The sequence below is a fragment of the Carcharodon carcharias genome, chromosome 33 (genome assembly GCF_017639515.1).
Source record: "Carcharodon carcharias isolate sCarCar2 chromosome 33, sCarCar2.pri, whole genome shotgun sequence".
In the NCBI taxonomy this organism is placed as follows: domain Eukaryota; kingdom Metazoa; phylum Chordata; class Chondrichthyes; order Lamniformes; family Lamnidae; genus Carcharodon; species Carcharodon carcharias.
The window spans coordinates 16,324,959-16,351,610 of NC_054499.1; the positions used below are offsets into that span (position 1 = coordinate 16,324,959).

Sequence of the window (26,652 nt, forward strand, 5' to 3'; positions counted from 1 at the left end):
TGGATTGGTGAGGGGGAGGGGCTGTGGAGGTGTGATTTGGTGAGGGGGAGGGGCTTTGTTGGGGTGGGCTGGTGAGGGGGAGGGGCTTTGTTGGGGTGGGCTGGTGAAGGGGAGGGGCTGTGGGGGTGGGTCGGTAAGGGGGAGGGGCTGTGGGGGTGGGTCGGTAAGGGGGAGGGGCTGTGGGGGTGGGTCGGTGAGGGGGAGGGTCTGTGGTTGGGTGGGTCCGTGAGGGGGAGGAGCTGTGGTTGGCTGGGTCCGTGAGGGGGAGGAGCTGTGGTGGGGTGGGTCTGTGAGGGGGAGGGGATGTGTTGGGGTGGGTCGGCGAGGGGGCGGGGCTGTGGGGGAGGGGCTGTTAGGGGTGGGTCGTTGAAGGCGTGGGGCTTTGGCGGGGTGGGTCGGTGAGTGGGAGAGGCTTTGGGGGGCTGTCGGTGAGGGGGCGTGGCTGTGGGGGGGTGGATCGGTGAGGGGGCGGGGCTGTGGGGCGGGGTGGGTCGGTGAGGGGGAGGGGCTTTGGGATGATCGTTCGGTGTGGGGGAGGGGCGCTGGGGGTGGGTTTCTGAGGGGGCGGGTCAGTGAGGGGGACCGGATGTGACGTTCGGTGTGAAAGGTCTGGAGCCAATTTGGCGCCATTGGGCTGCTCCATGTTCATCGGGGCCGGGTTTTTGTAGATTTTTGCGGGAAGATGTGCCCAGCGGGTTCGGCTTCAGATTCGGTGTGTGGTTCCGCTGCTCTCCAGATGTAGCGCGGTGGCTCCGGCTGTTTAACGCCTCTGCTCCTTATTGTGAGAGAGTCCTCAACTCCCCCCGCGGTCCGGGTGGTACGGTCCAGCCCGGGTCACGTGGGAGGCAGATTCGCGCCAGTTTCAGATACAGAGAATTTGGAGATGGCGCCGAGAGACTATCAGAGTGAGAAAGGTGAGTGAGACGGAGAGTGAGGGTGGCGGAGGGGGAGAGGAGGGGGGAGGAAGGGGGGAGAGGAAAGGAGAGGAAAGGGGAGAAGGAGAGGAGGGGGAGAGGGGGAGAGGAGTGGGGGTGGAGGAGGGGGAGAGGAGTGGGGGTGGAGGAGGGGGAGAGGATTGGGGTGGGGGGGAGAGGAGTGGGGGTGGGGGAGGGGGAGAGGAGTGGGGGTGGGGGAGGGGGAGAGGAGTGGGGGTGGAGGAGGGGAGAGGAGTGGGGGTGGAGGAGGGGGAGAGGAGTGGGGGTGGAGGAGGGGGAGAGGAGTGGGGGTGGAGGAGGGGGAGAGGAGTGGGGGTGGAGGAGGGGGAGAGGATTGGGGTGGGGGGGAGAGGAGTGGGGGTGGGGGAGGGGGAGAGGAGTGGGGGTGGGGGAGGGGGAGAGGAGTGGGGGTGGAGGAGGGGAGAGGAGTGGGGGTGGAGGAGGGGGAGAGGAGTGGGGGTGGAGGAGGGGGAGAGGAGTGGGGGTGGAGGAGGGGGAGAGGATTGGGGTGGGGGGGAGAGGAGTGGGGGTGGAGGAGGGGGAGAGGATTGGGGTGGGGGGGAGAGGAGTGGGGGTGGGGGAGGGGGAGAGGAGTGGGGGTGGGGGAGGGGGAGAGGAGTGGGGAGGGAGAGGAGTGGGGAGGGGGAGGGAGAGGAGTGGGGGAGGGGGTGTAGGGAGGGAGAGGGGAGGAGGGAGAGGGGCGGGAGAGGAGTGGGGGAGGGGGAGGAGTGGGGGAGGGAGAGGGGAGGGAGAGAGGAGTGGGGAGGGTGAGCGAGAGGAGTGGGGGAGGGAGAGAGGAGGGGGGTGAGGAGTATTGGGGGAGAGAGAGAGAGGAAATGAATGGGGGGTTGCTAGGCGAGGGTGGTGGAATCTGTGGTGGGGGGAGTGGGGGGCGCCTTTAGAGTCTCAACTGTGGGGGCCCAGCTGGATTGAGACGACTGAGCAAACACTTTTCCATCACCCACCCCGTGATATTCCCCCCCTCCCAACTTCGGGGACCTTCCCCGCCCCCCCGGCACCTGTCTTTGGAGTGTGGCTGTGGCTTGGGGACTAAGGTACTAATTGTTCTTGATGTTTCCTACAGAGAAGTGCAGCAAGTTTCTCCAGGAGTTCTACACGGACAGTGCACTCGGGCAGAAGCAGTTCAAATACACAGACCAACTGGTAAGAGCCTTCACTCAAAGACCCTTTCACAGTCCTCTCACGTCCCTTTCTAAATCTTACCGCCACTCCTCGGCCCTGTCCCTGTCCCACCCCTGTGCCCGCTAACCTCCGATTCATAGACGTTGATCCTTATGATTGTGGGAGCTTGCTGTGCGTGGGTTAGATGCTGTGTTTCTGCCAATGTAACAGTGATTATATTTCAAAAGTGCTCCATGGCTGTAAACACTCTGGGTTGTCCTGAAGTCGTGAGAGGTGCTATAGGAATGCAGATTTGCGCACGCGCTCGCTATCCTTTATAGTCATAAACGGGAGATGAGTGGGCCTTTGCTTGCTGCTGCCGTTGTTATTGGTTTAATCAATCTCCGAATGCTGATTCCTTTATAATGTGGGGAGTTTGTGACGGAGTGTGAGTGTAAATGTCTCCAATTCACTTTTTTGGCCTTTTGTCTGAAGGTGCAGCTAGCTCACCGTGAGAAAGTCGCGCTCTACATCGATTTGGAAGACATTGCAGAGGAAGATCCCGAGCTGGTGGACTCGATCTGTGAGAACACGCGGCGATACGTGAACCTCTTTGCTGATGCCATCCAGGAGCTGTTGCCACGGTTCAAGGCGAGAGAGGTGAGGCAGGGGAAGGTAGTGAAACGTTGCGGTGGTGGGTGGGGAGTTCGGCTTCAAGAACTGTACACCATGCCTTCTTCCCGTCCACCTTTGATCACCAGACTCTGGTGAAACTCATGGTGGATTGGCCCAGTTAGTTTTAACAGCGTCCCTGGGAGTGTGACTGATGAATATTTGCTCTTTCACTGCAGGTGGTGAGCAAGGATGCTCTGGACGTTTACATCGAGCATCGGCTGATGATGGAGCAGCGGACGCGAGATCCCAATGAAATCCATGACGCTCAGAACCAATACCCACAGGAGCTCCTGCGCAGATTGTGAGTGTGGCTGTAGGCTTTAGTGGGGTGGGAGGGGGGGGTGCCGGTTGGAGACAGGATGGTGAGAGGCCCAGTTAGAGGGTTGGCATATCGGGGCTCAGGTGATGGCCCTGCACTGGCGCCTGCTTCCCGGTCCCTTATAGCAAGTGTTAAGGCAGGCAAAGAGGCCATTCGGCCTACCCTGCTTGTGATAGCCCTTGGATGCTTAAAAGCGAAATACAGCGGATGCTGTAAATCCAAAGTGAAAGCAGAAAATGCTTGAAATACTCAGCAGGCCTGCCAGCCTCCGTGGAGGGAGAAACTGAGTTAACGTTTCAGCTTGCTGACCTTTCGCCAGAACCGGCCTTCGGGCTGGGAGGGGAGTAACTTCCTGCCTTGCAGCCAGACTTGAGCCTCCGGTGCTTTGTGGCACGATGGTGGCTGGTCGTATTTCGCCTGGGACCTGCCTCATGGTGCTGAGAGAAACCTGCCTGAGGCTCTTGGTGGGAGGGGCAGTCCCACGGGAGCGCGGCGCTGTCACTGTCACTGAAGCTCTTTCCTCTGGGTGTAAAATAGCCCATGACACTTTCTGCAAGAGTGGGAGGAGGTCTCCTGGACAATATTTGTCTCAACCAGTGCCAAAGAAGTCATCACATTGCTGTCTGTGCAAAGCTTGTTGCTGCCCTGCTGTTACAGTACTGGAGTGATGGCATCGCCAAAGCACTTCGTTATCTCCTGAAGTGTTTGTGACGTTGCTCAGGTTACAAAAGATGTGGTTGGATTGAGAGCTCTGACTTTGACTGGTGGGTTAGAGAGTGGTTGGGGGAGGTGGTGGGGGGGAGGGGGGGGGCGCGCAGGGAATGAAAGAAGGTTAACGAGTGAGGTGGGGCCGGTTACTCGGACTCTGGACTGCCATTAATCGGTCTGTAAACGGATGCGCTACCTTTCTCTGCTCTCCGCAGCGAGGTTTATTTCAAGCCTCCCAGCACCGTCAAGCCCAAGGTGATCAGAGACGTGAAGGCAGACAGCATCGGGAAGCTTGTGACTGTCCGAGGCATCGTCACCAGAGTGATGGAGGTCAAGCCCATGATGGTGGTCGCCACGTACACGTGTGATCAGTGTGGGGCAGAAACCTACCAGCCGGTAAGAACAGTGCGTCTCGTCAAATGAATGCAGATCACTTGGAGGGTAGTGAGCTGTGACAGGGACTGTGAGGATGTTTTGTTGGAGGGGTAGTGAGAGTTAATGAGTGAGGGGCTCTGTGGAGCCAGTGTCCGTGAACCCTTGGTCTCTGTTCCTGCACTATTTGGATAATACTGTCTCTCCTCATGGTCCCTACTGAAATGCATCACTTCACACTCCTCTGCTGTCAGTTTCATTTTTCTTTATTCATTCGTGGGATGTGGGCATCGGTGGCTGGGCCAGCATTTATTGGCCGTGCCTAATTGCCCTTGAGAAGGTGGTGGTGAGCTGCCGCCTTGAACCGCTGCAGTCCCTGTGATGGAGGTACACCCACAGCGCTGTTAGGGAGGGAGTTCCAGGATTTTGACCAGCGATTGTGAAGGAACAACGATCCATTTCCAAGTCGGGATGGTGTGTGGCTTGGAGATGATCTTACAGGTGGTGGTGTTCCCATCTATCTGCTGCCCTTGTCCTTCCAGGTGTTAGCGATTGTGGGTTTGGAAGGTGCTGTCAGAGCAGCCTTGGTGACTTGCTGCAGTACACCTCGAAGATGCTACATACTGCTATGTTTCTGACCATTTCACCCTATCACTGTCATCTTGAAGTCTGTCCCTGTCCTCCTCTTTGTTTGCAACAGTTCCGTACTTTGTGTCAGCTGCCAGGCCAGTGTATCAGAACGAGCAGTGGTCCTACTACTGACCCCTGGTGAATGCCATTGTATACTTCCCTTCACTTTGAAACTCACCTATTCCCCACTCCTCTCTGCTTCTTGTACCTGAGATCATTTTGTATCCGATCTGCCACTTCCTCAGTAATCTCATCGGTTTCAGTTTTGCCAACAAAGTCGTGTTTGTTGTCCTTTAACAAGTCCATACAACGCCACCAGAATTGCCTTTGTCGATCCTCCATTACTTCATTGAAGAGCTCAAATCATACAGGCCAAACACAGTTTTCCTTTTGAGTTTGTCCTTTTGTGGATGTGGCCCCCTCAATGTCGAGACGGGTGGAGGAGAGTTGTGGGGGGGTATTATGGGGGGTGGGAGGGGTTAGGGGGCAGGTGCGGAGGGGTAGGGGGAGGTGGGGGGGATTAGGGGGCAGGTGGAGAGGGGTGGGGGGATTAGGGGGTGGGAGGGGTGGGGGCAGACGAGAGTTGCCGGGGGGGACTAGGGGGCATGCTTATTATTACTATTATTATTGTGGTGTCAGAGGGTGTATTAGAGATGGGCTACTGCATCTTGTGCAATGTTGAGATGGATAAGCTCGGGGCTCTGGAACTTGCTGTGAATCTTCCTTGCAGCTGGCGTGTGGGTTTTGTTAAAAGGCAGTCTCTGATTGAAAGCCCCTTGCATTGGGTTCCTGTTTCAGATCCAGTCTCCGAGCTTCATGCCGCTGATCATGTGCCCGAGCCGTGAGTGTCAAACCAACAAATCAGGAGGAAGACTCTACCTGCAGTCGCGAGGGTCGAAGTTCATCAAATTTCAGGAAATTAAAATCCAGGAACATGTAAGTAGCTGAAGCCAGGCTTTGCTTCCTTTCAGGACTGGGGGGTGTGAAGGGGCTTCTGCTTTCTGTTGCTCTCTCAGGATGTTGATAAGCGCCTTGTCTCCTCAGAGTGACCAAGTACCGGTGGGAAACATTCCTCGCAGCATGACGGTGTACAGCCGAGGGGAAAACACAAGACTGGCGCAGCCCGGGGACCATGTCAGCATCACTGGCATCTTCCTTCCCATGATGCGGACTGGCTTCAGGCAGGTGGTTCAGGTAAGAGCCCAAGATGAAGGGCTTAACATCAAGGCACAATTTGACAGAGTGTGGCATCGAGGTCCTGGCGAAACTGAAGTTGACGGGAATTGGGGGTGCGGGGCCAACTCTCTACTGGAGGGAGTGGTTGTTGGAGGTCAATCATCTCAGCTCCGGGACGTCACTGTAGGAGTTCCTCAGGGTAATGTCCCAGGCCCAACCATCTTCTGCTGTTTCATCAATGACCTTTCCTGCATCATAAGGTGAGAAGTTCACCGATGATTAGTGTTCACCATTCGCGATTCCTCAGATACTAAAGCAGTCTGTCTCCGTAAGCACCACACTTGGACAACATTCAGGCTTGGGCTGATAAGTGGCGAGGTAACATTCGCGCCACACCAGAGTGCCGGGTGATGACCATCTCCCACATGAGAGAAATTAATCATCGCTTATTGACATTCAATGGCATTGCCATCACTGAATCCTCCACTATCAATATCTGTTGGGTTACCATTGACCAGAAACTGGACTACCCATATAAATACTGTCTCTTCAAGAGCAGGTCAGAGGCTGGGAATTCTGTGGTGAGTAACTCACCTCCTAACTCACCAAAACCATCTACAAGGCACAGGTCAAGATTGTGATGGAATACTCCTCACTTGCCTGGATGAGTGCAGCTCCCACAACTTGACATCATCCAGGACAAAGCATCCCGCTTGATTGGCACCCCATCCACCTCCTTCAACATTCACTCCCTCCATCACTGACATACAGAGGCAGTAGTGTTGCCCAATCTACAGAGCATTGGCGAGGCCCCATCTAGAGTACTGTGTGCAATTGTGGTCACCTTAAGAAGGGATCGCATTGGTTCAGAGAAGGTTTACTAGGTTGGATTCGAAGTTGAAGGGGTATATCTTGTGAGGAAAGGTTGGGCCTGTATTCATTAGAGTTTAGAAGAATGAGGTGATCTTACTGAAACGCATAAGCTTCTGAGGGGGCTTGACAGGGTAGATACTGAGAAGATGTTTCCCCTTATGGGGGAATCTAGCACTAGGGGGCACAGTTTAATAATAAGGGGTCTCCCATTTAAGACTGAGATGGGGGGGAAATGTTTTCTGAGGGCCATTAGTGTTTGGAATTCTCTCTCCCAGAGACTGGAGGCAGGACTGTTGAATATATTCAAAGCTGAGTTAGACAGATTTTTTGACTATTTGAGTCAATTGTCAAGAGAGGCGGCGGGAGAGCGTAGTTGAGGCCACGATTAAATTAGCTGTGATCTTATTGAATGGTGGAGCAGGGGGGGTCAAGTGACTGACTGCTGTTCCTAATTGTTGGGTGTCCTTATCATGATGGGTCCAGAGTTGCTCGAGAGAATTGGTTCCCATTAGCCAAAGGGTTGAGAACCTTGTTGGGAGGCACTGAAGGAAGGTGAATGAGGATTGAACAAAAGTGGCACTAAATAAAAAGCCTTAGTGGTTAGGTTCTGGAATGCGTTGCTTGAGTGTGGTGGAGGCAGATTCACCGTGACTTTTAATGGAAATTAAATAAATGTCTGAACGGGGGAAAGGGTTGAGATGCTCTCGCAGAGAGTGAGCATAGACACAAGGGACCTCCCTTCCGGTGCCATGACCATTCTATAGTTCTAACTGGCCGCTCTGATTTTAGGGCCTGCTCTCTGAGACGTACCTGGAAGCTCACCGGATCAGCCAGATGAATAAAACTGAAGACGACGAATTGGGAGCCCAGGAACTGAGCGAGGATGAGCTGAAACAAATCACGGGTCAGTACGGAGGGTGTCACAGTGCCCCTGTCAGTTGTGTGCACAGCTAGTGGGTGCCTCGTCTGTCACTGCCAAGCAGTGAAATGAGTTAGTGAGATGGGCTGGGGCCCCTGGCTTGACTCTTGAACTGCCCCGGGGTTAGTGAAGACTGTCATAGAGCCAGAGTGAGTGAACAGCTTCGATAAGGCACAGTGAGTCGTTGCATAACCAATTGTGGCAGAGCTGGGGTGTGCTCATCATTGGGTGTGGCATTCACGGCACAGCTGATGCCTGGGGCCTGCCACTGTCTGTACCCGAGGGTTGTTGAGTGGGCGAAGATCTAGTAAATGGAGTATAATGTGGGAAAATGTGAAGTTGTCCATTTTTGGCAGGAAGAATTTTTAAAAAGTATATGATCAGGCTGGGAAGTCTAGAACCAGGGGCCACAGCCTCAGGCTACAGGGCAGGCCATTTAGGACTAAGATAAGGAAAAATTTCTTCACGGCGGGTGGTCAACCTGTGGAATTCTCTACCACAGAAGGCTGTGGAGGCCGGGTCACTGAGTATAGTCAAGAAAGAAATTGAGACATTTTTGGATATTAGGGGCATCAAGGGGTATGGAGAGAAAGCGGGAATATGGTGTTGAGGTGGAGGATCAGCCATGATCTCATTGAATGGTGGAGCAGGCTCGAAGGGCCGAATAGCCTACTCCTCCTAGTGTCTATGGTGAGAGATTGCAGAGCTCTGTGATGCAGAGGGATCTGAATCGCAAAAAGTTAGTTTGCAGGTACAGCAAGTAATCAGGAAAGCTAATAGAATGTTATCATTTATTGTGAGGGGAACTGAATACAAAAGTAGGGAGGTTATGTTTCGGTTATGCACTGCATTGGTGAGTCCACATCTGGAGTACTGTATACAGTATTGGTTTCCTTATTTAAGGAAGGATATAAGTGCATCAGAGCAGTTCACAGAAGGTTTTACTAGACTAATACTGGAATGGGTGGGTTGTCTTATGAGGAAAGGCTGGACAGGTTGGACTTGTATCCACTGGAGTTTAGAAGAGTAAGAGGCGACTTGATTGAAAACTATAAGATCCTGAGGGGTCTTGACAAGGTGGACGTGGGGAGGATGTTCCCTCTTGTGAGAGAACCTAGAACGAGGGGTCACCCATTTGAGACTGAGATGAGATTTTTTTCTGTGGTGAGTCTTTGGAACTCTCTTCCTCAAAAGGCAGTGGAAGCAGAGACTTTGAATATTTTTAAGGCAGAGATAGATAAGTTCTTGATAAGGAGGTGAAAGGTTAGCAGGGGTAGGCGGGATTGTGGAGAGGTTATAGTCAGATCAGCGTGATCTTATTGAATGGTGGAGTAGGCTCGAGGAAGGGGCTGAGTGGCCTACTCCTCCTAATTCATATGTTGCAGCCGCAAGTGTGATATCAGTAAGGTAAGGGCCTGTGGCTTTAAAGTGTGTTTGGAAACCAGGCAGGGATGTTGGTGTGATTGGGAAATGTACTGCATTCAGTGTTAGTGTCCCTGTCGCTTGGTGTCGGTGGCTAAGGCATCGTGACGGGCGAGTCCTTTTCCCCTGCTGTGCTGTGTGGTGAGCGCTGAGCCTGACACTCTGTCCCCCTTCCAGAGGAGGATTTCTACGAGAAGCTCGCGGCCTCGATTGCGCCCGAAATCTACGGGCACGAGGATGTGAAGAAAGCTCTGCTCCTGCTCCTGGTCGGAGGGGTGGATCAGTCTCCCAAAGGAATGAAGATCAGAGGTAAGAGATGGGGAGGGACTCAGTCTCCCTGCCCCCTGAGTTTACATCACTTCTGGCCTGGGGACTGATGCAGTTCTGGCCCCGCCTGTGTGGGATTGCTCTACACTGTCCTCCTAGTTAATTGAACACGAAAAATCTATTTGATTTTACATTGGGGCGGGTTGGAAATGGGACTGATTTGAAAGGTGAACCAACACTATACCTGGGTTGGAGTTGGGTGTGTTTAGTTCAATCCTTAACTATCATGTTTGCATTTTAATAAGTGCTTGATTCAGAGAATTTTTTTAAAAGCTTGTTCCCATAAATCTGCTCTATGTAACCCAGGCTAATCCCACTTTCCTGATTACTCCACGTAACTTTTTAATATCCCACTCAAACTAATCCCATTCTCCTCCTTCCCATACCTACTAATATCAACCCAGTCTAACCCCCCTCAAGTACTCTCTTCCCATACCCTCAGCTATTCCACCTAGCTTTATCCCCGCAAGTAACATTCATGCCACACAAGCGCCTGGCAATGAATCTCTCCAACAAGAGAGAATCTAACCTTACATCCCTTGACATTAAATAGCATTACCATCACTGAATCCCCCCCTATCAACATCCTGTGGGTTACAATTGACCTGAAACTGAGCTGGGCCAAACATATAAATACAGTGGCTACAAGAGCAGGTCAGAGGTTTGGAATTCTGCAGCGAGTAACTCACCCCCTGACTCCCCAAAGCCTGTCCACTATCTACAAGGCACAAGTCAGGAGTGTGATGGAATACTCTCCACTTGCCTGGATGAGTGTGGCTCCAACAACACTTGAGAAGCTTGACACCGTCCAGGACGAGGGAGCCTGCTCAAATGATACCCCATCCACCACCTCAGACATTCACTTCCTACACCACCAACAGACAGTGGCAGCATCTACAAGGTGCACTGCAGCAGCTCACCAAGGCTCCTTCGACAGCACCTTCCAAATCCTTGACCTCTACCACCTAGAAGGACAAGGGCAGCAGATGCATAGGAACACCACCACCTGCAAGTTCCCCTCCAAGGCACCTACCATCCTGACTTGGAACCAAATCACTGTTCCTTGACTGTTACTGGATCAAAATCCTGGAATTCCCTCCCTTAACAGCACTGTGGGTGTACCCACACCAGATGGCAGTTCACCTCTAACTTCTCACGGACAGTTAGGGGTGAGAAACAAATGATGGTCACGTCAACAATGCTGACATCCCATGAACGAATTTAAAAAAAAAAACACTCCCCAAACCCTTTAATACTCCAATTAGTCTTAACCCAATCACCCTCGAAAACCCCTACCCTTTGTCCTTTTCAAGTTACTGTCTAATTCCCTACAGCCACTTCACGAACACTGCTTCAGCCACAGTTTTCAGCTGAGAATTCCACATTTTGCTCGGCCTCTGTAAAATGTTTAGTAACTTCCCTTTAATTCCGTGGACTCTGAAAATGTGGCTGTAATGTGTTCGTTGTGATGTTGATTATTTCAATGGAATGAGTGGGAACAGGAGGGTTTATCCCACACAAGGGGACAATGCATAAGGGCTAGTGACAGAGCAAGGCTGCCCAATTGAAGGTGAGCACCAGACTGTGCTGGGGCATGTAGAAGGATCATCTTCGACTCCCAACACCCTCGCCATTCACTCCGTTGTTTGTGACTTTACAGCATCGCTCGGTTCCTAATGATCTCCATTTCCTCCTGATCGCTTTTAGGAAACATCAACATCTGTCTGATGGGAGATCCTGGTGTGGCAAAATCACAGCTGCTCTGCTACATAGACAGACTCGCATCGAGGAGTAAGTGTTCAGTGTCCATCAATCTAGCTGACGTGACCCTGCGATGTATGAACTCTGGATGATATCTGTACTGACTGAGTGACCCTCAGATGTGTGAACTCTGGGTGATATCTGTACTGACCAAGTGACTCTCAGATGTGTGAACTCTGGGTGATACCTGTACTGAGTCTCTATCGCTAGCTGTGTTGATGTGGTTACATTTGTTTCTGGGTGGGGGTCGTGGAATGTGTTCTACAAGAATCATGTGATTATATAACAAGTGCAATAGTTTAATTGATTTGTGTTGCAGGCTTGTGCTAGCTAGTGTGGGGTTAGGTTTAATCTATCATCCAGAGTAAAAGTATTTTGTCCTCTCTGTATCACAGTGTTCCCGAGCCTGTGGGTGAGTAGCTTCCTCGCCACCTTACGCAAGGGCAGGGCTCTTTCTGAAGCAGCTGTAACAGTGAGAGCTCCAAGCTAAACTTGCTCTTAGCTTTCCTGTGCCTTCAGTAGCGTCAGGTTAAATGTGTGACTGTCCCTGAGACCTGTAGTCCCTGATCTATGTCCAGTCTCACAGTTGTAACTGAAGCTCTTGTGGGTCAAAATCTAGGCAAACAGTTGCCTCCCTTAAAGCAACTCCCAACATTCATCGGCAGGTTGTACTATATCCACAGGAATGTAGCGGGACCATTTCCCATCACTACCAATTAATGGTGTGGGTCTCAAACAGGTGCTGGCCCAGTGGTGAGTTTTCAGAAGTGAGGGCATGCTGGCTGACACAGGTTTCTGTCCAGCATGCAGCCGATGTGTTTGGGAGCGGAGCGGAATGGAGTCACGCACGTTGGGCTGCACCGGGGTTCTCCTGGAATCTCGGTCTCACCAAGCTTCCTCCCTTGGGTTAGTGTCCCAGTACCGCTGTGTCTCCGCAGCTCTGACTGCCAATAGCAGTGAGGGCGAGGGGCTAAGGATCAGATACTCAAGCAGGATTGTGTGCGTGAAGAGAGCAGGAGGGGGCCGTGACGGGTATGGGAATACAGGGCGGAGTCAGTGTGAAGAGAGGCTGCTTACTGCCGTTAACTTAATGGGCGGATTGTGCTGTGATTTTAAAAACTGGCCCCTGGGCTGAACGTTTCATGTCCCAGTGAGAGGACCTGTGCTGACTCCAACTTGACGTGCTGCCTCCAGGTCAGTATACCACAGGCCGGGGATCTTCAGGCGTGGGTCTGACTGCTGCAGTGATGAAGGACCCGGTTACCGGGGAGATGATTCTGGAGGGTGGAGCCCTGGTGCTGGCTGACCAAGGAATCTGCTGCATTGACGAGTTTGATAAGATGATGGACTCCGACCGGACTGCCATTCATGAGGTGATGGAGCAGCAGACCATCTCGATCGCTAAGGCAAGTGGCAGATGAGAGAGAGCCGAGGATTGGGAGTGGTTTGATTAGACCTGATCATTCACGATCTTCACTTTGCCCATCACACTCCTCAATTGGAAAGCCCTGAGCGACTTAGAGTGGATCAGTAGGCATTACATCAAAAAAAAACTTTCCTAATTTTAAAGATCTCTATTAGATCACCCCTCAGCTCTTTTTTCCAAGAGAAAAGAGACCCAGCCAGTTAATTCTTTCCTGAACTGTATACCCACACATTTCTGGTATCACCCTCGTTAATCTTCTCTCCAGTGTCTCTATATCCTTTTCACAATATGGTGACCAGAACTGTACGCCCAAGTGTGATCATCTTTTATCTCTGCCCAGAAGGAATCTCATTTCACCTTTCTGTACTCCTTTATTCTCCTGCCATTATTTTATCCTGAGTAAGTACAGCAACTCCACCTCTCTTTTTCCCCCTCTGTCTTTTCTAAACATGTGTTACCCCGCAATGTTTAACTCCGTGATTTTTTTTTCTCTTCTGTTGCCATGTCTCAGTAATTCCTACTAATAACTGGTTCCTCCCAACCCATGAAAGTCAGAAACAATTATGAAAGCAAAGAGGAGTTAAATCATCAAACAATGTAAGAGAGGACGGTGAAATTTTAAATCGAAGCGTTAACATTGAAGGAAAATTTGGGATAAGGGTGGGTCCACTAACAGAGACACAATGAAAGCAAAATGGCAGAAATATTGAATTGTAACTTAGCCTTAACGTTACCAGGGAGATTAACAAGGTGGGGGTGACATCGGTGGGAGGTGGGCAAATAATCAATAAATTAATTCAACTTTTTTTATTCATTGATGGGACGTGGATGTCACTGGCTAGACTGGCATTTTTATTGCCCATCCCTAGTTGCCCTTGCTCACCACTGCCTTGCTCATCTGCAGTCCGTGTGGTGTAGGTGCACCCACAGTTCTGTTACGAGGAGTGTTCCAGGGTCATTTATTGTGAGGGGAATTGATTACAAAAGTAGGGACGTTATGCTTCAGTTGTACAGGGCATTGGTAAGACCACATCTGGAGCATTGTGTATAGTACTGGTCTCCTTATTTAAAGAAAGATTTAAATGCGTTAGAAGCAGTTCAGCGAAGGTTTAATAGATTAATACCAGGAATGGGCGGGTTGTCTTATGAGGAAAGGTTGGACAGGTTAGGCTTATATCTGTTGGAGGTTTTGAAGAGTAAGAGGCGACTTAATTGTAACATATAAAATCCAGAGGGGTCTTGACAGGGTTGGTGTGGAGGGGATGTTTCCTATTGTGGGAGAATCTAGAACTAGGGGTCACTTTAAAAATAAGCAGTTGCCCATTTAAAACAGATGAGAATTTTTTTATTGAGGGTTGAGAGTCTTTGGAACTCCTCCTCAAAAGACGGTGGAAGAGTTGGATAGATTCTTGATTAACAAGGGGGTGAAAGGTTATTGGGGGTAGGCAGGAATGTGGAGTTGTAGTTACATTCGGGTTAGCCATGGTCTTACTGAATGGCTGAGCAGGCTAGAGGGGCCGAGTGGCCTACTCCTCCTTATTTGTATAAAGGATTTTGACCCAGCAACAGTGAGGGAATGGCCCTTTTTGTTCCAAGTCGGGATGGTGAGTGGCTTGGGGGGAACTTGCAGATGGTGGTGTTCCCATCTGTCTGCTGCCCTTGTCCTAAGTGGTAAAACTTAGAGGCTAAAATCCCTGCTGCGGATAAATCACACCTGTGAGTAGGAAGGAAGTTGCGGAAGAGGAGCAGTGCCGCTATGACACACAATTCATTTAGAAACGGAATACTGCAGAGGGCTGGCTGGCAGCAAATGGTCCGATCTTTAAAAAGGGAGATGGAACGAGTCCGTGCAACTATTGACCAGTTTGCTTAAAAAAAATCATAGAAGCTTTACTTAGCGATGTACCAGAAAAATATGGAAAGACAATATTGTAAAGAATAGTCAGCATGGGCTTCGAAACAGTAGGCCATGATTGACCAAGCTTATTGAACTCTTTGAGGGCGTAACAGTAGACAACAGTAACACAGTCGATGTAAGAACGACGCTCGAGAAGCTCGATGCCATCCAGAACAGAGCAGCCTGCTGGATTGGCACCCCGTCCACCACCTTTAACATTCACTCCCTCCACCACCGACGCTCAGTGGCAGCAGTGTGTGTACCATCTACAAGATGCCCTGCAGCAACTCACCAAGGCTCCTTCGACAGCACCTTCCAAACCCCCGACCTCATTGCGACAGGGAGCGGTGCTTGAGGCGTTGATATATTTAACAGGGAGCTGGGTAAATACATCAGAAAGAAAGGGATAGAAGGACATGTAGATGGGAGCAGGTACAGAAAGGCGAGAGGGAGGCTTACGTTTAGCATAAAGATGGACGCGCACCTGCTAGGGCTGAAAGGCCTGTTTCTGGGTAGAAAGTCCTGGGCTGCCATGGTGGAATTTGTACATTCTACCATCAAGTTAATAACATAACCATGACACAACTGTACAGCAGAGAAACAAGCCATTTAGTCGAACTGCTCTCTACTTCACAGGAAGCTCCTCTTCTCCTCCACCCCTACCCCTCTCGCCAGCCCCCATCCTGTATCCCTCTAGTCCCTTATTTCCCTTGTCTGCACCAAGTCTCCCCTTAAACAGCCAGTGCACTCTGCTTCTAGCGCTCCATATGACTTTCGCCTTCTCTGTATTAAAACAAAGCCTCCCCTAAGTTCTTTACCTGTTAGTATTCATATTTAGAAGCGGTTTTCCTGTGTACGAGACTTCTACGTTTCAGTAATTGTGAGTGAAACAAATATTCAGTGCAAAGGAAAGAAATTTATTCCCAACGGATTCTGCCCTCATCCTGAATCATTCCTTGCCTTGATGTAGCCTCTCGCCCTCTCTTAGGGATCTTTTTGGAACAGTACTTGGGGCTGAGAGCAGGCTGTAACGTGGCAGCCAGTCATCCGTTGTTAAAATTAACCCATTGGCTGCTTCCTTCTAAAGGCCGGCATCATGACCACACTGAACGCCCGCTGCTCGATCCTGGCAGCCGCGAATCCTGCCTACGGCCGCTACAATCCCAAGAAAACTGTGGAGCAGAACATCCAGCTCCCAGCTGCGCTGCTGTCCAGATTCGACCTCCTGTGGCTCATTCAGGATAAACCGGACCGGGATAATGACCTGAGGTATGGGAGGGGCTGAGGGCACAGCAAACGCGCGGGGGTGTGGGGAGGGGGTGTCAGTGTAGTGGCAGCAATTGTGGTGGAGGTGGAGGCGGGGGGGCGGGGGGAGGTGGGGGGGTGAAGGCCAGTGTAGGTGCAGCCATTTGGGGGGCGGGGGGGGTGGGCAGCGTCGGAGGGGGTGGGTTTAGGGGCCATTCCTTGGTAGGCAGCAACTGCTGTGATCATTACCCTCACTGGGGAGGAAGCAGATGAGAAAACAAAAGTAAGGGAACAAACGGAAGCGAGGAGATGAGAGGAAGGAACAAGAAGAAGAGCTGAGCAAAGCCTCTTAGGGTGGTGAGTCTTTGGAACTCTCTTCCTCAAAAGGCAGTGGAAGCAGAGCCTTTGAATGTTTTCGAGGCAGAGCTAGACAGATTCTTAAGCAAGGGGGTGAAAGGTTATCGGGGGTAGGTGGGAATGTGGAGAGGTTCCAGTCAGATCAGCCATTATCTCATTGAATGGCAAAGCAGGCTCGAGGGACCTACTCCTCCTAATTCATAAGTTTATAAGGGCATCAGATGCATGGGAACACCATCGCATCCAAGTGACAAACCGTCCCTGACTTGGAACTTTTTTTCATTCTTGCATAGGATGTGGGTGTCACTGGCTAGGCCAGCATTTGTTGCCCATCCCTAATTGCCCTTGTTTAGAGGGCATTTAAGAGCCAACCACATTGCTGTGGGTCTGGAGTCACATGTAGGCCAGACCAAGTAAGGACAACCGATTTCTTTTGCTAAAGGACTTTAGTGAGCCTGGTAGGTGTTTGCGATGATCAGCAATGGTTTAGTGATTATCATCAGGCTTCAAATTTCACCATCTGCCATGGTGGTTTGTGAACTCAGGTCCCCAGAGCATTATCCTGGGTCTCTCGAATGCTAGTCCAGTGACAATACCACTATGCCACCACTACCTTCTAAACCTGCTCTTTGTCTCACCCCCTCAGGCTAGCTCAACACATCACCTACGTACACCAGCACAGCAAGCAGCCGCCGTCACAGTTCCAGCCATTGGACATGAAGCTCATGAGGTACAGTGTCTATATCGCAGCATTAGCAGGCGAGGGTGTTGGTTTTGAAAGCAGCCTGTCTCCAGCTTTCACTTGTTCTTGTTTCCCTCCTTGTTCAGGCGCTACATTACCTTGTGCAAAAAGAAACAGCCAATGATCCCAGAGTCGCTGGCTGATTACATCACTGCTGCTTATGTAGAGATGAGGAAGGAGTCACGAGTCAACAAGGACATGACCTTTACATCTGCCAGGACACTGCTGTCTGTCCTGCGTATCTCCACAGCCCTGGTACGTATCCCTGAATACCACAGGACTCTTCCTTGCCCCTCTGCTACAACTGGCTTAGTGTCCGCTGGTCTGCCTTGGGTTTGCTCTTATGGTTTTGGGGAGACGGAAGGAACTGTTGCTGCGTGGCTAAACCTCGGTACAGCGAGATGAGCTGGAAGCCCTGACGATTATAACTGGCCACAGTGACGCTGGCACCTCCCTTTGGACCTGCCTCAACATGGCCACGTGAGGTGAAATCGTCAAACGACAAATTGGTGTATTGTCCCCTCGGTGTGAGGCAAGAAACTGGAGGAGCAGAGGGGCTTGGGTATCCAGGTACACACACCACTTAATGCTCAAGATACAACAATCCCTACATTTAAAACGGAACCGAACATGCCCAGGGAATTATAGACCAGTCAGCGTAACATCAGTGGTAGGAAAAATAATGGAATCCTTAATAAAGGAGAGAACAGAAGGATATCTGGAAATGAGAAATATAGTAATGAACAGTTGGCACGGATTCCGAAAGGGAAAATCTTGCCTCACCAACCTTAATGTTTTGAGGTAACTGAGAGTAGACAATGGTAATGCAGTAGATGTAGTTTATGTGGCTTTTCGAAAGGTCTTCGATAATGTACCCCACAATAGACTAATGAATAAGGTCAGGCAGTGTGGAGTTGGTGGGGGGACAAGTGGGAGAACGGATTGCTAGCTGGCTTCAAGATAGAAAGCAGCGAGTAGGGGTAAAGTGTAGTTACTCAGAAGGTGGGAAGTGATGTTCCACAGGGCTCAGTACTGGCGCCAGTGCTGTTCACAATCTGCATTAACCGTTTGGATTTTTGGAATCAGAGCCACAATTTCTCAGTTTGCAGATGACACCAAATTGGGGGAATTGTCAATACTGAGGAGGGCAACACTGTTACTGTGGGACATTAATAAAACCTGTGGAATGGGCAAATAATTAGCAAATGAAGTTCCACACAGATAACTGTGAGGGAGCACATTTTGTTAGGAAGAATAGAACTTTTTACTGGGAAGGTGAGAGTCCAGGTGGGATAGAGGAGCAAGGGGATCTTGGAGTGCAGATCCATAAATCACTAAAAGTTACACAACAGGTTAGCAACTTAACATTAAGCTTTATTTCTAGAGGGATAGAATTGAAAAGTAGGGAGGCTATGTTAAATCTGTATTGAAGCTTGGTTAGACCACATTTAGAGTACTGCGTACAGGTCTGGTCGCCATATTATTAAAAGGATATAGAAACACTGGAGAGGATGCAGAGAAGATTTACAGGGACAATGCCAACGTGTGGGTATACAGATCAGGAAAGGGTTAACAGGCTGGATTTCCTTTCCCCTGAATAGAGACTGAGGAGTGACCTCATGGAGGTTTTTAAAATCAGGAAAGGTTTTGATTGGAGTGGACACAGAGAGGGTGTTTCCTCTTGTGGGGAAGAGCACAACTAGAGGCCATCGATATGAAACAGTCACCAAGAAATCCAATCGGGGGTTCAGGAAAACTTCTTCACCCAGAGAGTGGTGAGAATGTGGGACTCGCTTGGGAAGCTAGGCAAGTATATGAGGGAGAAGGGAATAGAGACTTAACGATGAGGGATTTAGATGAGGAAAGGTGGGAAGAGGCTCGAGTGGAGCAGAAATACCAGCATGGACTGGTTGGGCTGAATGGCATATTTCTGTGCAGCATAATCTGTGTAATCCTTTGTAAAGGTGAATGGAACGTTGGCCTTTATCTGAAAGGAGCTGATATAAAGGGGAAGATGTGGTACTTCAGCTGTACAGAACCTTGGTCGTTTGTCATTGGCAATGCTGTGTCCTGTTTTTAGGTACCAAAGCAGACCATTTGGCCCAACTGGTCTGTGCCCATGTTAATCCTCTACATGAACCTTATCTATCCATGTCAACATATCCTTCAATTCCTTTCTGCCTCATGTATTTACCTAACTTCCCCTTAAATATATCTCTGCTGCTCGGGAACTGCAACACAGGAAGAATGTAGTGACTGGAGGTCATGCAGAGCAGGTTGATTAGAGTAATACCAGGATTTAATGGGTTAAACTATGAGGATGGGCTTTATAAACTTAGCTTGTGCTTCACAGGAGGCTGAGGAGAGATTTTATTGAGACGTTACAAATTATAAAATGATTTGAGGTAGGTGAAGGGAAACTCTTTGCTCTGATGCACTAATTTGGAATGAGGAGGCATAATCTCAGTGTTAGAGCTAGGCTGTCGAGGGCTGAATTCAAAAGATACAAAGGGCAGGAAGAGCTAGTGAAAGCCAGTACAAGAAGAAACTTGCAAGGGATGTTAAGATCCGCACAAAATCTACTACATTAGGAAGAAGAGGGTGGTCAGAAGCAAAGTGGACCTCCGGAAAACTGACAGTGATGATATTGTCAGTGATAAGGAAATGGTGGACATGTTGAAAAATTATTTTACATTAGAGGAAGAGGGCAGAAAAGCCCCAGGGAAACTAATATTGAATCAGGAACAGGAGCTCCGACAAATTCATGTAAATAGTCGTTTGCTGGTACAGACCTTGAGCGTTACTGAAAAAGGACATTTTGTCGAAGCTTTTTGTGTTGCACTCATCAGGACATCTGCATGAGTACCAATGTCAGGGGAAGCAACAACTTTATACTGTATGAGAAGAGAGTGCTGATTGGTTGGCAAGTGGGCTTTGATTGGTAGAGGCATTGCCATGAAGAATGCGCCAGTAAATGATGACTGCCAGTTAACTGCCAAGCATTGTTTGAAATTTAAACCAGGCAACTTGACTCTGGTCAAGGCATTGCCCTGAGGAATGAACCGATGAATGGCTATAACCGTTCCTTTAGATTGGAGAAAATTGCATGTGTTGTTTCACTTTTGTCCCCCTACCATTGTGTGGGCATTGCTGACCAGGCCAGCATTCATTGCTCATCCCTAGTTATGTCTGAGGTGGTGGTGAGCTGCCTTTGCTAGGCCATTTCACAGTCCAACTGCCTTGAATGTAGATCCTCAGCCACATCTGGGCCAGGTAACGACAGCTGTTTCCTACACTAGAAGGTATTACGAGATGTGTGTGTTGCTGGCTGGGCCAGCCTTTATTGACCATACCAAATTGCCCTTGAGAAGGTGGTGGTGAGCTGCCTTCTTGAACCGCTGCAGTCCATGTGGCATAGATGCACCCACAGTGCTGTTAGGGAGGGAGTTCCAGGATTTTGACCCAGTGACAGTGAAGGAACGATGATATATTTCCAAGTCAGAATGGTGAGTGGCTTGGAGGGGAACTTCCAGGTGGTGGTCTTCCCATCTATCTTCTGCCCTTGTCCTTCTGGTCGTGGGTTTGGAAGGTGCTGTCTAAGGAGCCTTGGTGAATTCCTGCAGTGCATCTTGTAGACGGTACACACTGCTGTTACTGTATGGGTGATGGAGGGAGTGAATGTTTGTGGATATGGTGCCAATCAGGTAGGCTGCTTTGTCCTGGATGGTGTCAAGCTTCTTGAGTGTTGTTGGAGCTGCATTATTCTAGGCAAGTGAGGAGTATTCCATCACACTCCTGACTTGTGCCTTGTAGATGGTGAACAGGCTTTGGGGAGTCAGGGGTGTGTTACTCTGCAGAATTCCCAGCCTTTGACCTGGTCTTGTAGACACAGCATTTATATGGCTGGTCCAGTTCAGTTTCTGGTCAGTGGTAACCCCCAGGATGTTCATAGTGGGGGATTCACTGGGGCGATAGTTCTCTTAACCAGGCATGAACTGGATGAGTTTTTACAACAATCCTGCAGCTTCTCTCGGTCACCACTGTTGATATTAGCTTTTCATTGAAGATAAAGTTGGCTAAGTTCAGTGAATTGAAGGCAAATAATTGATCTGGTTCAAACTGACTGAGCGGTGGGAGATAAATACACTGGATAATGGGCAGATACTCCAATTGGTAGAGTATGATGAGTGGCGCAGGGATCTGTATGGGGCCCTGACTATTCACCATATTTCTTAATTACTCCGATCATAGAATTGAAAACCACACATCCAAGTTTGCAGATGGCACCAATTTAGGCAGCATCACGAGCAGTACAGGTGGAAGCTTAAAATTGTCGAGAGATATTAATAAGGTGTGAACGGACAAAATTATGGCAAGTGGATTCGATGAATGTAAATATGAGGTCACCGACTTTTGACATGTAAAGGATGGAGTAGGACGCTTTCTAACTGGTGAAAAGCTAGAAACAACGGAGTTCCAAAGAGACTTTGGGGCCTGGGGTGGGGGTGGGGGGGGCACATTGTTAAAATGTCTTGAAAATAATCAGAAAGGCTAATGGAATTTATTTTATTCTTTTCTTCCTTCATTCATGAGATGTGGGCATCATAGGCAGGGCTGGTATTTGTTGCCCCTCCCTAATTGCTCTTGAACTGAGTGGGCTTGCTTGGCCATTTCAGAGGGCCTTTAAGGGTCAACCACATTGTTGTGGGTCTGGAGTCACATGTAAACCAGATCGGGTAAGGATGGCAGATTTCCTTCCCTAAAGGACAGGAGTGAACCAGATGGGTTCTTACCACAGATCGATAATGGTTTCGTGGTCGTTGTCACGGAGACGAGCTTTATATATTCCAGATTTATTCATTTGAGTTTAACTTCCGCCAGCGGTCGTGTCAGTCCCAGACTATACACTGGGCGTCTGCATTGCTAGTCCAGTGACATTACCACTACATCCACCATCACCCCTCTCGGGAATGCTGGCCTTTCTATCTGGAGGAGTAGAATGCAAGGGGGTTGAAGTCATTCTTCAGCTGTACAAAGCCTGAGTAAGACCACACCTTGAGTCACTCAGCAGTTCTGGGCATCACACCTCAGGGAGAATCTATTGGCCTTGGAGGGAGCGCAGCGCAGATTTACCAGAACGATACCGGGACTCCAAGGGTTAAATTATGGGGAGAGGTTACACAAACCTAGGGCTGCATTCCCTGGAATTTGGGCAAAATGTGATTACATCAAAGCTTTTAAGAAATGAAGGGAGACGGCGAGGGTAGAATGAGAGACACTAGTCTCGCTAGTTAGAATAGGGAGCACAGTCTAAAAATGAGAGCCAGATCTTTCAGAAATGAAAGGGTTACATAAAAAGTGTGCAGAAGTTTGGAACTTGAGGCAGCAATTGATCCCAGGTCTATGTGAGGGGAGAGTGACTGCCCTTGACAGCAAGGCAGCATTTGATCCAAGTGTGGCATCAAGGAGCCCTAGCAAAACTGGAATCAGGGGGGAAAACTGCTGGTTGGAGTCATACCTAGCACAAAGGAAGATGGTTGTGGTTGTTGGAGGTCAGTCATCTCCGCTCCGGGACATCACTGCAGGAGTTCCTCAGGGTAGTGTCCTCAGCCCAACCATCTTCAGCTGCTTCATCAATAAGCTTTCTTCCATCATAAGGTCAGAAATGGGGATGTTCGCTGACGATTGCACAATATTCAGCACCGTTCGCGATGACTCAGATGCTGAAGCAGTCCATGTCTAAATTCGACATTATCCAGGCCATGGGCTGACAAGTGGCAAGTAACATTCGTGCCACACAAGTGCCTGGCAATGACCATCTCCAACAAGAGAGAATCCAGCCATCGCCTCTCGATATTCAATGGCCTTACCATCACTGAATCCCCCACTATCGTCATCCTGGGGGTTACCATTGACCAGAAAATGAACTGGACTAGCCTTATAAATACAGTGGCTACAAGAGCAGGTCAGAGGCTGGGAATCCTGCGGTGAGTAACCCACCTCCTGACTCCCCAAAGTCTGTCCAACATCTACAAGGCACAAGTCAGGAGTGTGATGGAATCATCCCCACTTTCCTGGATGAGTGCAGCTCCCACAACACTCAAGAAGCTCGACACCATCCAGGACAAAGCAGCCCACTTGATTGGCACCCCATCCACAAACATTCACTCCCTCCACCACCGACGCACAGTAGCAGCAGTGTGTGTACCATCTACAAGATACACTGCAGGAATTCACCAAGGCTCCTTAGACAGCACCTTCCAAATCCACGACCACTACCATCTAGAAGGACAAGGGCAGCAGACACATGGGGACACCAGCACCTGGAGGTTTCCCTCCAAGTAACTCACCATCCTGACTTGGAAATATATCAGCTGTTCCTTCACTGTTGCTGGGTCAAAGACCTGGAACTCCCTCCCTAACAGCACTGTGGGTGTACCCACGCCGCATAGACAGCAGCGGTTCAAGGAGGCAGCTCACCACCACCTTCTCAAGGGGCAATTAGGGATGAGCAATAAATGCTGGGCCCAGCCAGCGACGCCCACATCCCATGAATGAATTTGTTTTAAAATTAATTTTAAATCTGATTTTTGTAATTAACATTAAGAAGCACTGGATAAAGGTGGGTGAATGGGGTTAAGTTACAAATCAACCACGATCTCATTGAATGGCAGAACAGGCTCGTAAGGGTTAAATAGTCTCATTCTGTTGCCTTTTTTGGTTACTGGAATGAACAGTGCCAGCCAATAGGCTGTGGCAGTGCTAAAGTGCTGACAGTGCAGGTAGTGAGACTGAATGCCTACTGCACTGGGGGCACTTGGAGCGCTGCTCAGCCCAATCCAGCGTCTGGTTAACGCCGATCTCAGCAGCAGTAAATGCTTGGATGGTGTGCAGTGTTGTCAGTTCACCTCGTTCCTCTTGAGCAGCTGCAGAACTCCTTTGCCCAAGGACCCCTTCAGTGTGACTATTGACCTGTGCACTGCAGCTTACTTTTGCCTCGCTGTGGTTGAAATGTCTCTGTGGTGGTGGTGGTTTGGGGCTGGGCGTTCACTTCCTCCATTGGTTCTGCCTGCTCGCACTCTGCAGCTGTCATTCTGCACACGTGGCGCTCAGTCAGTGTTCAGTCAGAAGTGTTACAGGGGCTGGGGGTGCCAACGGCTCTGTGGATTTGCACAACCAAGGTACAAATCTGCACAACTTTGAAATGGGTTGCTGTGCATCTTTAACCACCTTGGTGGGTACATCCACACACAGCTGGCAGAACTGCTGCCTGACCCTTGCTGTGGGCAGGATATCTGATCTGCTCGTTCTGGTTATTCTGTCTATGCAATGTGCTTTTTGCAGACTGTGAAGATACACCACCCCCCCACCCCGCCCCCGGCAGGGTGTGCGCACTGGTGGCATTTTGAGCAAATCCAGTTCTGCCAGGGGAAGAGATGGAGGGGATTGCAAGATTGGGGCTCGCTGGTGCTCTGCTGTCGGGGGATGATGAATGGGGTTATGGGCTCAGGGCTCGCAGGGTACTCTGCTTTCAGGGGGTATTGATGGGGGTTGTGGGGTTGGGACTCGCTGGCTACTGGAGGCTGCCTGGATGGAGGGCGCAGCACACTCTTGGAGAGTCTGGTTCCCGGAGCACCAAAGTGCTGTTAGTGCAGGTAGTATGATTCAGATCTACTGCAGTATAAGCACTTCTGTAGCTACAGGAGCACAAGCAGCAGAGGCAAATGCCCACGTATTTTCAGGGTACATGAGAGACATTGAAAAGTTACTCAGCATGTAACCTTTGGTTTAAAAACGACTTTTATTTCACAGGATGTGGGTGTCGCTGGCTGGGCCCAGCATTTGTTGCCCATCCCTAATTGCCCCTTGAGAAGGTGGTGGTGAGCTGATTAATTTTGAATTGCTGCAGTCCCTGTGGTGTAGGTACACCCACCGTGCTGTTAGGGAGGGAGTTCCAGGATTTTGACCCAGCGACAGTGAAGGAACGGCTGATATATTTCCAAGTCAGGATGGTGAGAAGCTTGGAGGGGAACTTCCAGGTGGTGGTGTTCCCATCTATCTGCTGCCCTCCTAGATGGTAGAGGTGATGGGTTTGGAAGGTGCCATCACAGGAGCCTTGGTGAGTTGCTGCTGTGCATCTTGTAGATGGTACACACACTGCTGCTACTCTGCATTGGTGGAGGGAGTGAATGTTTGTGGATGGGGTGCCGATCAAGCGGGGCTGCTTTGTCCTGGATGGTGTTGAGCTTCTTGAGTGTTGTGGGAGCTGCACTCATCCAGGCAAGTGGGGAGTATTCCATCACACTTCTGACTTGCGCCTTGTAGTTGATGGACAGGCTTTGGGGAGACAGGAGGTTAGTTAATCAATGTAGAATTCCCAACCTCTGACCTGCTCTTGAAGCCACAGTTTTTATATGGCTGGTCGTGTTAGAGCACTGGCCCCCTCGGGGCACAGGTCTGCAGTGTGGGTTTGAGGGGACTGGGGCACACAGGACCAGTAGGAATCTCCTGCAATCTCCAAACCCACTGAGCTGAAAGGAGCTCACCTCCCGACTCTACCTTGTACTTTTGAAGGTTGTCTAGAATCACAGAATGCTTATAGCTCAGGAGGGAGCCTATTTGGTCTGTCTTGTCTTTGCCACTTCTTTGCAAGAGGAACTCCCCTGGTGCCACACCCCTGCCAACTCTCCATAGCCCTGTGTGTAACTTCTGTCAAATAAATATCCATTTCCCTGTTGAAAGCCTCAATTTGATCTGTCACCACCACATTCTCAGGCAGCACATTCCAGACTCCAGACCCTAACTGTATGCTGTATAAAAAAGACTTTCCTTATGTTGCTGTTGGTTCTTTTGTGAATCACTTTAAATTTGCCACCTGTTGTCCCTCTGTCTCTCTACGTTCCGCCTTTTAAATATTCTACTTTTCTATTCTTAAGACCAAAGCCCACATCCTCCATTTGCCACCTTGTTACCCAATCACTTAACCTGTCTATATCTCTCTTTCCATTCTAATATATCACCCCTTAACTCAATGAGCCCTTACCTTTACATATTAACTTTTATGTAGCACCTTATCAAATGCCTTTTGGAAAGCCAAGGATACCACATGTACTGGTTCCCCTTTATCTAACATACTGGTTACAAAAAAATAAATTTGTCAAACAAAAGGATTTCCCTTTACTGATCGTACTGTGATACACTAAGTGCATTGTTAAGACTTCCTTAATAATAGGTTCCAGCATTTTCTTGATGACTGATGTAAGGCTAACTGACCTTGTAGTTCACTGTTTTCTCCCCCCCACTCCTTTCTTGAATAGCGGTGTTATATTTGCTAACTTCCAAACTGCTAGGGCTCTTCCAGAGTCTCGGAATTTTGGAAAATCATAGCTACCTCATCCACTATCTCTGTAGGTATTTCATTTAGAACCCTAGGGTATAGGGTTCTGGCCCTGGGGATTTGTCACATTTTAACTACTGAGTTTCTCATTACTTTTTCTTTGCTGATATTAATTACCTCCCCTCATTTTATTAGCCCCTACTTTACATTCTGTTTCTGGTATGTAACTTGCATCTTCTACTGTGAGGCCAGACACAAAATATTTGTTCAATGCCTCTGCCATTTCTCATTCCCCATGATAATTTGTCTTGTTTCTGCTTCTGACAGACCAATATTTACTTTAGCTACTCTCTTCCTTTTTTCTATATACTTGTAAAAGATCTGCAATCTCTCTTTATATTCCTGGCTC

At 49.6% G+C, this 26,652-nt stretch overlaps 1 protein-coding gene across 1 annotated transcript in view; it reads left to right on the forward strand.

Annotated features, from left to right (window-relative positions):
• The first annotated feature begins 601 nt into the window (after nucleotides 1–601).
• mcm7 (minichromosome maintenance complex component 7) overlaps nucleotides 602–26,652 on the forward strand; it is a 31,949-nt gene continuing 5,898 nt past the window's right edge. The window contains exons 1-14 of the mRNA XM_041178697.1: nucleotides 602–914; nucleotides 2,020–2,099; nucleotides 2,553–2,717; nucleotides 2,909–3,033; nucleotides 3,975–4,155; nucleotides 5,560–5,697; nucleotides 5,806–5,955; nucleotides 7,600–7,714; nucleotides 9,329–9,460; nucleotides 11,186–11,269; nucleotides 12,434–12,645; nucleotides 15,650–15,831; nucleotides 16,811–16,894; nucleotides 16,993–17,161. Coding sequence (XP_041034631.1) covers nucleotides 884–914; nucleotides 2,020–2,099; nucleotides 2,553–2,717; nucleotides 2,909–3,033; nucleotides 3,975–4,155; nucleotides 5,560–5,697; nucleotides 5,806–5,955; nucleotides 7,600–7,714; nucleotides 9,329–9,460; nucleotides 11,186–11,269; nucleotides 12,434–12,645; nucleotides 15,650–15,831; nucleotides 16,811–16,894; nucleotides 16,993–17,161 — 1,848 coding nt within the window. The 5' untranslated portion in view covers nucleotides 602–883. The remainder of the gene's footprint in view (nucleotides 915–2,019; nucleotides 2,100–2,552; nucleotides 2,718–2,908; nucleotides 3,034–3,974; nucleotides 4,156–5,559; nucleotides 5,698–5,805; nucleotides 5,956–7,599; nucleotides 7,715–9,328; nucleotides 9,461–11,185; nucleotides 11,270–12,433; nucleotides 12,646–15,649; nucleotides 15,832–16,810; nucleotides 16,895–16,992; nucleotides 17,162–26,652) is intronic.